At 44.5% G+C, this 14,622-nt stretch overlaps 1 protein-coding gene and 1 non-coding gene across 2 annotated transcripts; one reads left to right on the forward strand and one right to left on the reverse strand.

Annotated features, from left to right (window-relative positions):
* Positions 1–7,517: 7,517 nt before the first annotated feature.
* LOC127326408 (heavy metal-associated isoprenylated plant protein 47-like) lies at positions 7,518–8,374 on the reverse strand. Its single transcript, XM_051353267.2, has one exon. It carries the CDS (start codon positions 8,219–8,221, stop codon positions 7,826–7,828), a length of 396 nt encoding a protein of 131 aa, XP_051209227.1. The 5' UTR covers positions 8,222–8,374; the 3' UTR covers positions 7,518–7,825.
* An 891-nt stretch (positions 8,375–9,265) lies between these two features.
* TRNAI-AAU (transfer RNA isoleucine (anticodon AAU)) lies at positions 9,266–9,339 on the forward strand. The gene has a single exon. It is a non-coding gene; the product is annotated as a tRNA-Ile (tRNA).
* The last annotated feature ends 5,283 nt before the right edge of the window (positions 9,340–14,622 follow it).

Below are 14,622 nucleotides of genomic sequence, written 5' to 3' on the forward strand. Positions count from 1 at the left end.
GTTCTAAAAGAGTAAAAAGGTGTTTGATGCACTAGCTACGACCATTGATCAGGAAATCGCAGGTCAATGCATGTTTGAAATCATTTCTTCAAAAGGTTGCTTTTATTATGAAAACTATGCCCGTCAGTCTTCACAGGTTGATTAGAACTTCGTGGAGTTCCTTTCCTGCCGCGTTCGCAGTTCCCTTCCTAACAAAGGAGTGACAGCCACAATTTGATACACTCTGCAGAGGTGCGTTACTTTTCCCACAAGAGATCTCACCCTTTTTGCCATCCGCAGGGACTTGCCCCCGTTCACACTTCCTTTGGTGTGAGGCCAGGTATAAAGATCCAAGCCCACACCGCCTTCTCCGCGACTGCAAACCCACCCTTTTGTCCAACCGTACACCCCCAGTAGACTTCCCCCGATAATACGGCTTTACTCACGGTGTACTCCGGACAATCCTTCATAGATGGTAGAGCTTATCATCACTAATGGATGGGGATTTAAAAGGATATCCCAACCTATTGCGGAAGTGCCTCCAACACCCCACCGGCTCTACCAATCCGTTGGCGTGCAGAAGGGAAAAGATACGGCTGGCTTCCCCAGAGCCATTATAGATCTCATGGTCAACGCGATTTGTACGGCGCTAGAATCACTGGACGGCATTGGTAATTAATCCTAGGGTGATATAACCCATTGCAATGGAACCTCCACCATATCAACACATACCATGGTTCCATTGCCAGCCACATAGTCATATTCATAGTTGGAAAGTAACATTTCATTTGCGATGCAGGAATGATAAGTATATAGCTTTGCATTAAAGTAGTAGAAAATACTCAAGTTGACATGAGCAAGGGTGAACTTGCCTGTGGACTGCGAGATAGTGCAGTTCAATGCAGTTGATGGAACCTGAACCTCGGGTTCTGTAAGAAGCATCATTGTCCGGTAAGGACAATGTTATAAAATCCAAAAAATGCAATCATGGATGTATTATTTTATGTTGGATCCCTTTACCCCGCTGAGTTATATCAATTTAGGGTTGCGTTTAAGATTTATGTCTTTGACAGTAACTTGCAATTGATTTAAAAGTATAAATCATTTTAATTCACACAAAGTACAACCATTCAAAGTAAAACTATTTTACTTGATGATTCCCTTAATCATTCCAAAAATAATTTGAAATTATAGAGTTACCTCTATAGTTTTTGGAATAAAAAGGAATATAGTATTCTTCTTGGAAAAATACCCTTTTCCAATAGAAATGACTTGGAATAGTAGAATTTCATTTTGAAATGTTTGAAAATAAGTATTTGAACTTATTTGAGATTTTTCCTTGAATTTTAAATACAAGGAAATAATAGTTTAAAATTCCAAGTTATTATTTAAATTCTTAAAACTCATAATTTTGAATTTGTTTCATAAATTCCATTTCATATTTTATTCTTGTTAAGATTTATTTTTCATTCATTAATTCAATTTTTAATGGATTTTTAGAGTTGTATTTATTTATTAAAAATTGGTAAAGTTCTGGCCTTTTATTAAATGTCAAAAGACCAAAATAACCCTCTGGCCCCTATTGGGCCCAGCCCATTTACCTAAAGCCCAGGGACAGCCCAATAAGGCTATTCCCTTTTGGGTCGGTGGCGCCGAACGGCCCACCTCTCTCTCACTCACTCGGCCCTCTCTCGCTCTTCGTCTCTAACCCTAATCTCCTGCGACGCCGTGGCGATGGCGTCGCCGCCATGGCCGCCGCCTCGCTCCGGCCAGCTCCTTGCTCCCCCGCCGTAGCCACCTACCGAACCAGAACCGCCGCGTGCAGATCTATCGATCTGTCCGCGTGGTTTTCCCCTTCTCTTCCTCTCCTGGCGACCGCCTCCGTTCGGATCTCGTGGAGAATCGCCTCGACGAACTCCGGCGGGCTCTCATCCTCGCCGACGATGGGTGCGCTCCTGGGGTTGACCTGGCGTGGGTGCTGCTCGCAGTACTCGTGCCGTCGCCTCAGGTGCTCGCTACGGTGGTGTTGGGTTCGCCGGCGTAACGTCGGCGCCTACCCTGGACTTGCAGCTGTTAGGGTCGCGCGAGCACTGCCTCGACATGCCCTAGCTTCTGCTTCTAGGCGCAAGTAAGTACTTCACCTCCTCCTTCTCTTCTGTGCGCCTCCCTTGCCACTGTTCTTCTTCCTCCTCATGCTCTGTTGCTCTCTGGTGGTCCTGTGATCACGCAGAGCTATGCCATAGCTGCTCAATCTTTCTATGCTTCTAGCTACTGCAAGCTCATGGCCAAATTACCAGTTACTGGTACTGACCAATGTTGCTTTGCTTGCTATTCATGTTGTGCCTGCTTACCTTGCTGTTCCTAGCATGCCCTGTACTTGCCATGCTCTACTGTGCTTGCTCAAAAGCTTGCTATGCCATGCTATGCTTGATTATGGCTTGCTTGTGCTTACTGGTATATCATGCTTGCTTGTCTAGGTGTACTTGTGATGCATCAGTGACACTTGTGTGTGTGCCAGTGGTGCCTGTTATATGCTTCTGTGCTTCCTATGCAAGCTAGTGATCCATTGGATCATTCTTTGATTGTTGGCTAGCTTCCCTGTGTAGCTTGGCTTGATTCAATTGATCCATTTGATCAATTAATTGTCAGTGATGGCTTACTGATTAATTCTGTGGCTAAATAATTCAATTTCCTTGTGATGCTGATGCTCAAGCATCACTATGCTGTTGCTCATTCAAGCTACCTGGACTTGCTCCAAAGGGCTATGATACGTTGATTAAACCGTGTTGCCTTATATTATGTTGTCACAAGGTATTAAGCATGGATCTGTGATAAATTCATGCTTGAATTAATTAAATTATGATGAACTGCTTATGCAGTAATGATTTAAATGACTTTGCTTGCAAATGATTTGACTATTCATGATTGTGTAGCAAGCAATTGAATCTGAATCCATTCCTGGATAATGATGTGCTATATTTGACTTTCTTTTAATTGGTGCTAAGTGTGATGTGACCTCAGTAGCCTTGCTACTGATTGGTTGCTCACCTATTTAGTTGGATCTTGTGGCTACTCAACCTTTGCTTGCATATTTGGGAATCATACTTGATATGAATGCCAATATGTTTGCCTGATGAACATCTAGGGTTTACTGATGGTTCATAGCTTAGGATTTAGTGTGTAGTCTTATTAGCTGCTAATCCTTGCAATTCATCTACTGGTGCTATTTGTGCATCTGATCTGGCTATGGTGTGCATTTGTGCATGTGTGCTAGTTTCTGTGTACAAGATCTATACCTAGATGCTTTTCTATTTTTTAGTAGCTTTTTGACTGGCAGTAATCCTTGGTGAAAACCAAGTGATGATCTACCCATATGAGCATCTGCTCATTCCCATGCTTATTGCATGCATATATGATGGATCAGATCCATTGGATCTGTCCAGGAACTTGGTATACCTTGTTCCAGCTCCTAGTGTGAAATATTTGGTTGATGCAGACTTGGGGTTTTTGTGCACAGCCCTTCACCTCCAGTTTCTGGTTGATCTTCTTAGGTCACCATGATTCCTGGTGGCTAAGTGATTGTGTTGGTTTCTGTTCTTGAGTATGAACTGGATGAACTGGTGCTTGTTCTTGCTTCACCCTTACCTGGTGATTTGCATTTCTGGTCGACTGTCATGGTTCTAGGGTTTGTGTGCTATTTGTATGGTCTCTACTTCTTCCCTGGCCATGACACACAAGCTTGGTTACTTTATGACTCACCCCTTGCATTGCCTTGCTGTTGCTTGCCTAGCAACAGCCTTCATATGGTGAAACTTGAGCCCACTGTGGCTTGCTCAGTGTTGGTCTGCCTATGTCTATCTTGTGCTGTCCAGGAATTTGGACAAGCACAAGTGTGATGTGACAGTTTGCACTGTCCAAACTGAATTTCCTGTGATTTTTGCTAACTGTCCAAACTGAACCTTGCTAATACTTACATCCTGTCTAGTATCTGTTCTTTGATTTGTTTTGCAGGTTTGAATTATGCTATGGCCAGAAGATCATCCTCAAGACACTTAGTCTAGGTTTAGTTTAGAATAAACTTGTAATTTTCCTTTTCTTTTATTCTGATCATTATGTCTCAATTCTTGTATCAAGAATATTGTAAAGACTTTGTATTTGTGTTGTATATCAATAAAGCTCAAGTTTTGGTTTATGAGCTTTGTATTATGTAATGTTTATATTCTTGATTAAATATTGTATTTGATATTCACTTTGAAATTCAAAGTGATTTGAATTTTATATCTTGTGTTTGAATTTTAAATTCATTGTTTATATTGTGTGATGTTTATAGTTAAATGTTTAACACTTATCAAATGCAATCATTCCCCAAAGTAACAAGATACAAAAGAGATCATGTCGAAATTTCCCTAACTCACATTGCCTAACCCTAAGTGCAAAATGAGAGAGAACCTCGATCCCTCTTAGGTTTAGTTGCAATAAGGCGCGAAAATTTCCCCCGTTTTGCGATGAAATGCACATCCCATTTCTAAATCTACCCTTCGTGGTTCCTATGTTCTGGGTTATTACAACCCCGTACCAGAAAATCTCAGCGGCGGTGAGGAGTAGGGCCTAAGAAATAGTTGTCCATCATACAGATGAGTATCTTCGAATTGGTGAAGATACGTCAATCAAATCTATTTGCCTCTTGCGAAGACAGTGATTCGTCTGTTCGGACAAAAGTATCTCCAAGCTCCGAATGAGTAGGACACAAACAGGCTGCTGGCTTTGAATGAGGCAAGGGAGCTGGCGAGGGATGCTTGGCAGCATATCGACTGTATGTACTGAACGTGGAAGAATTGCCCGGAGTCAGTACATTAGGCATCCTTGTGATCCAACTATTGTGCTTGAAGCAGTGATCTCAAAGGATCTCTGGATTTGGTTGCTTTCTTTGGTCTCGCAGGATTTGTGAACGACATCAATGTTCTACAAAGTTCACCTCTTTTTCGTAAGCTTGTCAATGGTGAGGCGTCGGCTTGCAACTTCACAGTGCATGAACATAACATGGGGTATTATCTAACAGATGAGATCTATCCAAAATGGTCCACATTTATGAAAACCATACCCAAGCCAACCAATATAAAGGAAGTTCATTTTGCAAAAATCAAGAAACTTCTCGCAAGGACATAGAGAGTCTTCGGTGTTTTGCAAGCTAGGTTTTTCTATTGTTCGAGAGCCAGCCAAATTTTGGGATAAGATCGACCCTTCATAACATCATCACTGCTTGAGATCGTGCACAATATGGGATGAGAGAGATATGGATCTCCCCTTTGAATTTGACAATGTTGGCAATCGTGTGAGGCCTGCTAGAAATCTTAATCGAATCAAAGCTTTTCTTGAGACATACAAGGAGATTGAGGATAGTGACAAGCATACCCAGCTGCGAGAGGATTTTTTCTGAATGACGGTAATTTATGTTTTTCGACATTTCATTCTGAATGTGTGTGATACTATTGTATTCCCTTCATTGGACCATTCATTTGTTTAATTATTTGTTTTGAACAAGTATTGTAATTTGAATGTTGTTGTCCCGTGTGATTTGAGCAATAAATTTGATTTGTATTGCTATGTTCGGATGTTTATTTGAATGTAAAGTGTGAGATATACATAAACCAGCAAAACTATGTTTTGCAGCTCGGGGACGATTCGGCATAATATATACAGCATCCCAAGCCGTAAAAAAGGATATTCCATTTTACGGCATTCCTATATGGGATTTGTTCTGCGGCGTTGTTTTTCGCATCCAAAAATCCTGAAGAGGCTAACCGCATCCACGTTATGCGGTACCACCGGATGGGGACCACATTTTACAGGGAGTACTCCAATATGAAATCTCCATTTTAATGGTTTCCTCATAGCCGCCGCCCCCAGCCCCCCCCCCCCCCCCCCCGTCCTTCCTCGTCCCGACGCTGCCAGGGGCGCGGCCGGGCTCTGCTTGCTCATTGCCGGCGGCGGCGGGGCATGCTCATCCCCTGTCGTGGCGGATCGGTGCGGGAAGGATCCTCCCCGGTTTGGGCGTGGTACGCTCGCTGGGAACCACGGCGTGCTGGCTGCTCGATGTGCGGCGACGTGAGTGGCGCGCCCGACGACGTGAGCGGCGCCACGCCTAGGGCATCGGCGGCGCGGCGGACGGCGACTGGGCGCCGGTCTGGGTGGTGTCCTGCTGAGGGTGGTGGTGGCCTCCGGCGGCGGGCCATGCCTGCGATGAAGATGCGAGGAGGGACGGACCAGATGGGTGTAAGCCATAGGTCGTTCTTCTCCTTTCCCTCTTTGTGATCTTGGTTGTTGCCGGTGGAGGGTCGGTTGGTTGCAAGAGGTCTCGCTGCGTTGCCTCAGCCGGCCTGGGATGGTCGGCGTTGAGCCCGACCTGAATAATGGTGGCGGTCCACGGGTTCCTCTTATGCAAAGATGAAGACATGCCTGAGGCCTGTCCGTCTTCATTTGGTTGGACTGATGAGTTCCGGAAAGCTCCGCCAGCGAATGGAACAGTGCATCTTTTGCTTGGAGTTTGCTGTATCGGGTGGTATTCGGTCGTGCGCACTCATGTTTTTATTCTGACAGTTTGGTTCCGGAGGGAGCGACGCGAAGCCCTGTTCTATGTTGCCATTAGATGACATTCTGCTCCATGGTGAAATCAGAGGGGGAAATATCATGAAGGCTGGATTGGAGGATTAGTAATGGAGGTTCGAGTGTCTGTATTGTTGAGAGACTTGCTTGGTGTTCTGAGTTTCACAGCAGCAATATGCAAGTGGGGGTGTGTCAGGGTAAAAATCCAAGGTCTGACCTTAACTGGTTATGTCTGACAATTGCCTTCTTGAAGGCATTGTTTTGAGAGCACAGACTATCTTTAGGGTGAAAACCTAAAATCTTTTGATCGGACGACGACGATACTTGTGCACTGTTTTTCTCTTGGGGACGTCGCTTTTGGGAGAGGCTGGAGTTCAGGTGTTGTCATTATGGTGAATGTATTGTTGCTACTAGGGATGGAGCACCGTAGAGGGACGACTTTTTGTTTCTTAGTTTATTTTTTTATTTTTTGGCTAGATGCATTTGTACTATTATTAGGGTATTGTGTAGTTGTAGAGGCTATGTGTAATTGGTATCTTCTTGATATTAATATATTTCTTTTATTGAAAAATGTCTTGGTCGGTTCACCTCGTGTGCTTTTCGAGTTTGTCTTGTAAGTTTTCTAGGTTCCAGATTGAACTCTTTTTGTACGTGGTCACCCCATGTATCGTCCATAATGTATTCAACTAAAGGTTTTTTAGAAGAAAAAAATGTTTAAACAACAAACTCATAAATACTTTGAAAGTACAATTATGAATCTATAAAATTTACAACCTACTTAAATGTGAACTTTTCAAGATTACCATGTTTCTTCATACTCCATGTTACATAAAAAAAGAAGCGTGCAAAATAGTTGAGGTAACTTATGTTTCCGCATCTTCACATGCCCCCTTTATGGTAGGAACACAGAAATAGTTTCAACATTTTCATAATAATATACCTAAATATGAAAGGCAACAATGCCTAAATAAAAGTCATATATATGCCACTATGTTCAATCGAACTCTTGGATAAAAAGAAACAATGATCAACACATAATAGCTGAGAGCGTACAGCAGAATTTGATGCTTCCGAAGCCGGGTCATAGCACTGGTAGTGTGCTACAGATTGCTATTCAACCCAGAGAGAAAAAAGATGGGAGGGGATCTACTCAAGCTTTGCTCTTGCAGTCACGGCCGGCTTGAGAGCTTGAGTTCTTGTACGACTTGGAAAAATCGGTATGAGTGTACAATGGAGTACTAATCTACATTATCGAGCAGGTGTCCGGCCGCGCGCACGCGTACCCGTAGCCGTCGCCGGCAGAAATAGGGTAGGCGACGCTGACCGGCTCCGGCTGCCATTGGTAGTACCCCGGGTGGGACTGGTACTCGACCACCTCAGCCGCGGCGGCCGCCGGCTTCTTCTCCTCCTCCTTCTTGACGTCGCCGACCTGCACCAGCTGCGCGGGGCCGACCTTCCTCCGCAGCGCGCTGGTTAGCTTAACGGGGTCGACGCCGTCGCCGACGACCACCAACTGGTCCTTGGCGTCTCCGGCCACCGCCACCGAGTCCACCCCTCGCGTCGCCGCCGCCAGCGCCATCGCCCTCGGCCGGCACCTGTCGCTCGACATCTGCACCTGGATCACGATCTTCTGCGTCATTGTTGCTTTGCTTTGGTTTCTGCAGGTGTTGGATGAGAATCAGAGTGCCCTTCGCTGCAGGGCTGCGCTCCTATATATAAGATCGAAGAGCGCGCGCGAGGTACACTTGTAGAGTGTAGAGCGTACCACTTGTGCTTTGTTTGAGGTTGCGACAATGATGAAGACGCGGTTGCGGTTGAGGTACACTTGTAGATTGTAGAGCCTACTACCTGTTAGAGTTTCTCCCGTTGCCCCTGACGCGCAAGGAAGCGTGTTTGAAGCTTCCACTTTCCAAGTTGGTTGCCAAGCACGTCCTCTGCTTCACCAAGTTGAAAAAAATACATCTCGGTTCGGAAGAAGTCATTTTGTTTGCAGGGAGGTCGAACGAGACCAGAGTGATTTATCTTGATCGCCATGTGGTTCCACGGACCGGTACTTAGTCGCCGATCAGAACGCTTTATGATTGAGATGTAAGCGACAACGAAAACGAGTGGTTTGATTGCATCGATGCAGATCACGCTACCCGCACACCGGGCAGAACAACTAGTTAAACTAGGGCACAGAGGAATTGACCTGAGCCGACGGCTGACTTGACAAAGATCCACACAGCGGGAGAGCATACGCGGGCTGATCGTATTGACTTGGCAGATGTTTTTGCCCTATGTTTTGTTTCTGAATTCTTAAATGGACAAAAAAAAAAAAAAAAACTGGAGATCGTATTGTCGCTCCCAAAATCTGATCAGTTGTGGTACTCTGTCCCTTTACCTGGCTGATTGCCATAGCATTTCCTCTTATTTAAAAGGGTGTGTCTATGTCTAAGTTGACTGAGATTTTTTTAAATCTCAGTCAACTTAGAAAAGTGCAACTGCAGTTTAAAAAAAAGTGCAACTCGGTTCAATTGCATATTTCTAGTAGAAAAGTGCAATTGCACCTTTTTAACAGAAAAGTACAACTAAAACACTTTTTTGTAATTGACTTAGACTTAAGAAAATCTCAGTTGACTGAGACATAGCAAAATCCTATTTAAAATTAATAATAAAAATTTCAATTAAGCATCCATCAATTGGCCTATTAGCTCAGCTGGTTAGAGCGTTGTGCTAATAACGTGAAGGTCGCAGTTTCGAGACCTGCATGGGCCAGCCTGATCTAATTATTTTTTAGCGGTCTGCCATGTTTCATCGTTGAATCACTGTTGTCTTATGATGGTGTCAAGTTCTGAATATATGGTCTAAGGGTATCTACAACGGGGACTGGAGATTGCTTAAAGAGATACTTAGCAAAATGTACCTTTTTTTTGTCTAAGCACTAGTTCTTATTTTCACTAGTCAGATTGACATATCTATAGTTGCAATAGCAAGGTCACAGGTTCAAGACCTGCATGGGTTGACCTCTTTTTTTTTATTTGTTAGTTTTTTAGCGGCCTACCATGTTTCTTCGTTTAATTGTTGTTGTCTTATGACGGTGTCAAATTCTGAATATGGTGTAAGGGCATGTACAATGGGGACTCGGGAGTGGTTACAGATACTTAGCAAAATAAACATTCTTTTCTAAGCAGAGGCCTAACTAGGTGCATCTACTATACAGATAAGCACTACTAGTGTTTAAAAAGGTTTATTTCATTTTTTAAACACCGTACTAAGCATCTTGCATTGTACATGACCTAATGGTGTTTCTTTCCAACATATTTGTTGTTTGTACATTCGGGTATGCACGTAGACATAGGCCTGTTGTATGGGATAGGGTTTGCTTGTCGGGTGTTGTGTGTTGCCTATGCTACGTGTGGTGTTCTTTGATGCTAAAAAATGTGGCTCTCTTGTTACACAAAAGAGTTATGTTGTACACCCACTGCATTGTTTTTTTACGCCTGCCATGTGTCGTTGTGCTCCTTATTTGTGATGTCTAACAATGTCGATGGCTCGAAGATATCAGCGGGCCTAGATGTTGGTAGAATACACTGCATAGATCCATCTTTCAATGGTTAAGTATAGGAACCAGCAAAGGGTGTGGGTGAAGTGGAGTTTCCATGAAGATTTCTGGTAGACGAAGTTTACAAAAAGGGAATGCGTGGAAGGGAGCAAATGATTGATGCTCTGGTTCTCGAGATGGTTCAAATAAAAATAAAGTTGCTCTGGCCATATTTGATCATGAAGTTGGCTCTGGGCTGATTTTTAGTAAACGGAGCACAAAAGGAAACACCAAGCCCATAGCCAAATGTGAAATGAATTCACAAGTAGATAGTTAGACTGCCCCACCCATGGGCCAAATACAAATGGTAGAGAATGATATTTATTACTATTGAAGAAGCTCAATTTATGTAAATTAGGTAAAACCTAAGCAATTTTGATTCTAGAAAAACTAATATATTTGCATTATAATATATTTTCCTTATGACTTGCTTGCGGAGTTTTATCAGAAGTTCTGGGATGTCATAAAAGGTGGACTAATGGCTATGTTTGCGCAATTGTAAAATGGAGATTTACCTTTCTAAGTTAAATTTCGGGGTATCCCAAAAAAGGAAGATGCAAGAAGAATAAAGAAATATTGGATGATTTGTGTCCTGAATTTGAGCTTCAATTTTTTTACAAAGGTTTGAACTAATAGAGCTACTGAGATTGCACATAAGATTGTGTAACCTACTCAGTCAACTTTTATATATTCTTGGGGGAATATTTTAGAGGGTGCTGTAATGCTTCGTGAAACCATCCATGAGCTTCATAGAACTAAAATGGATGGACTAAGTGACTTTGACAAGGTCTATGACAAAGTTAAATGGTCATTTTTGCAACAAGCTTTGCGAATTAAGTGTTTCCCACCTTTGTGGTATGAATGGATTGCAGGGTTCATGCAAGATGGTTGTGTCGGTATTCGTGTGAACGATGATCACGGTCATTATATTGAACCATTAAAGGGTTGAGACAGGGGGTTCATTTATCACCTCTTCTCTTTTATATTGTTGCATATATGTTGACAATCCTTTCTGCAAGGGCAAAGGAGGATCGTCAAGTTGGTGGATTGGTACCTCAGTTGGTAGAGCGAGGTGTATCAATTCTTCAACACGTCGATGATATAATCTTGTTCTTGGAGCATGATATTGCAAAGGATGTTAATATGGAATTTATTCTATGAATTTTTGAACAACTATTCTGGCTACAAATTATTTTTACAAGAGTGAGATATATTGTTTTGGAAAAGAAAAAGAAAAGCAAGATGATTATAGGCATATCTTTGGTTGTGAGGTTGGTACTATACCATTTAGGTTTTTGGACTGTCCTATTCATTACAGAAGGATTTTTGACAAAGAATGGAAACCGGTAGAGGACCGAATTGAACGCAAGTTCCGCTGCTGGACGGAAAAGTTGCTCTCATATGGAGACTAACTAGTATTGGCTAATTCTGTTCTTACAATCTTGCTGATGTTTTATTATCCTTCTTCCTTATACCAAAAGAGGTAGAGGTACAGAAAAGATTGGATTTTGATAGATCTTGTTTCTTCTGGCAAAGACAAAGAAGAAATACCGGTTAACTAAATGGAATATTATTTATCAAAAGAACCGAGGCGGTTTGACGTTTGAAGCTCTGGATGGTAAATATAAGATTTTGATTAGCAAATGTCTGTTCAAACTACTTAATGAGGGTGGTGTAGGGTAGGAGTTGCTACATAACAAATATCTTAATACTAAGTAAAAAATATAATTCTTTCCGAGATGATCGTTCATTATTGGTGATGGACACAATATTCATGTTTGGGAAGATTCATGGCTGGGCTGGCAATCTCTAGCGGTGCAATAACCTTTGTTGTTTAACGTTGCAAGACAATAGAATGTAACTATAGCAGAGGTGATGAATTTGGTGTCACTGGATATTAGTTTCATTATGGTATTCTCTCATGATAAATGGACGGCGTGGGTTCACCGGGTACATCGCCTCAAGGAGGTTCAGCTTTCGGATGAACGAGATAAATTCACCTGGCATCTTACGGGTTCTGGGATTTTCTCGGTGAAATCGTTATATGTCGATCTTATGAATGACCAAATTGTTTTCCTAATAAACTATATATGGCGTTTAAAGGTTCCACTAAAAAATTAGGATTTTATGTGGTTTCTAAAAAAAATATGTTACTCATGAATGATAATTTAGCCAAAATAAATTGGACATGACCTAAGAAATGTGTTTTCTGTAGTTATGAAGAATCTGTTGAACATCTTTTTATTAAATGCCCCTTTGCAAAGCTAATTTGGAGAGCTGTTATTTTTCTTTTAATATTTCTCAGTCTGGAAATGTTAAGAACATGTTTGGAAATTGGCTAAACCGAATAGATAAAATAATAAAATTGTTAGATGTATATATCTGTCTATTGTAGTTTCCTCATATGTTAGGGGGCTTTCTGCATATTTGCACCTGTACATGTACTATATATTGTGGCCTTTGGCCCCCTGGTAATACAACAAGCATATTGCCTTAACATGGTATCATAGCAAAATTGATCCTCTATTCTCGGCCGACGTTGCTTGTCCGTCGCCCGTCCCCTCGTACTTGTCCTTCTCGATCTCTGCCTGCTCTACCGCGCCGGCCGCCGTTCTCCATCGCTGATCTTCCGCGCGTGGCCCTGCTCCCGCGCTGCTCCCTTCCCCCGCGCGTGGCCTCTTCTCCCCCGCGCGTGACGCCCGCCCGAAGCTCTCTCCGCTACCGTCGGCGCCTACCCCTGCTCTACCGTGCCGGCCACCGATCTCCCGCGGCCCTGCTCCCGCACTACTCGATCTCCAGGCTGCTCCCGATCTGAGCCGCTCGATCTCCAGGCTGCTCGATCTCCAGGCTGCTCCCGTCGCCGTTCCGGCCGCCGATCTTCCGCGCGTGGCCCTGCTCCCGCGCTGCTCGATCTCCAGGCTGCTCCCGATCTGAGCCGCTCGATCTCCAGGCTGCTCCCGTCGCCGTTCTCATCTAAGTTGATTTTGATTTGAGGTAAAAAAATAGCAAAAAAACAAAAAACAAAAAAAAATTTGTCGTCGGCTGTTGTTATCCGATGTCTTCTTCTGCTGATCCCGCCTTACCTTTGGGCCTCCCTTCGGTACTTGGTCTTTGTCCGCTGCCTCCGTGTATAACGGTCAGCCATTCTTCGTCGCCGTTTGCGGCCTCTTCACGCAGCTCTGCCCGCGCTTCACCGGCTCCGTCTACGTCTGTTTGCCGCTCTATACCGACTTTCGCGGCCTCTCCCCGCGGCTCTGGCCGCGCTTCACCGATTTTGTCTCCCTCGGCCTGCCGCTCTACATCGACTTTTGCGGCCACTTCATGCGGCTCTGCCCGCGCTTCGCCGACTTCGTTTACGTCGGCCCGCCACTCTACATCGACTTTTGCGGCCTCTTCCCGCGGTTATGGCCGCGCTTCGTCGACTCCGTCTACGTCGGCATGCCGCTCTACATCGACTTTCGCGGCCTCTTCACGTGGTTAGGACCGCGCTTTGCCGACTCTGTCTTCATCAGCGTGTTGCTCTCTGTCGCCCCCTTCGGTGGCCTCTGTGCGTGTGGGTGATAGCTCCTCGTCGGCACCTGATTGTACGTCGACCTCTCCAGTCGCGCCCCTCTCTGTGCATGAGATAGCACAGCTTCACTGCCTGCTTGATGCTTGGGATTCCAGTTTCCGTCAGCAGCCTCGCGGTCTGAGTCTCGGCCCTCGTCCTCATTGCACCTACTGTGGCAAGGTTGGCCACACTTCCTCCACCTGCTGGACGCGGGATCCCAGTTTACGTCAGCAGCTCCAGGATCTTCAGCAGGCTGGCTCTTCAGGATCTTCTGCAGTTGCACTCTCTGATCAGGACATTCTCAGGGGTCTTCGTGGTCTGCTCACTACTCCAGACTCTTCCTCGCCGGGCGCTGCTGGTTCTGTGACTGGCTCTTCTGGCACTGCGCGACCACCACTTTCTACACAGTCAGGTACGTCCCCGTGGTATCTGGATTCTGGAGCTTCCTTTCATATGACCTCTGAGTCCTCTATTCTGTCTGCTCTTCGGTCTCTTATTTCTCCTGTCCGTGTTATCACGGCTGATGGTACCTCTATTCTATTTCTAGTACATGCACCCTTTCTACTCCCTCTTTCTCTGTCCCTGATGTTTCTCATGTTCCTCGCCTTCAGCTGAACCTTTTCTCTGCTAGCCAGCTCACCGATTCTGGTTGTCGCGTCATTCTTGACGCTGAGTCTTGTGCGGTTCAGGATTGTCGCACACAGGCCCTGGTTGGCGCTGGCCCTCGTAGCCGTCAGTCTCCGGGGCTTTGGGAGTTAGACTGGCTTCGTGTTCCTTCCGCTGCCACTTCATCTGCCGGTTCTCCTCCGGTTGTTGCCTCTGTCACTGGCTATTTTCAGCAGTGGCATCATCGTCTTGGTCACCTTTGTGACTCTCGCATGTCGTCTTTGGTTCATCGTGGCCTTCT

This window comes from Lolium perenne, chromosome 6 (assembly GCF_019359855.2).
Source record: "Lolium perenne isolate Kyuss_39 chromosome 6, Kyuss_2.0, whole genome shotgun sequence".
Classification (NCBI taxonomy): Eukaryota; Viridiplantae; Streptophyta; class Magnoliopsida; order Poales; family Poaceae; genus Lolium; species Lolium perenne.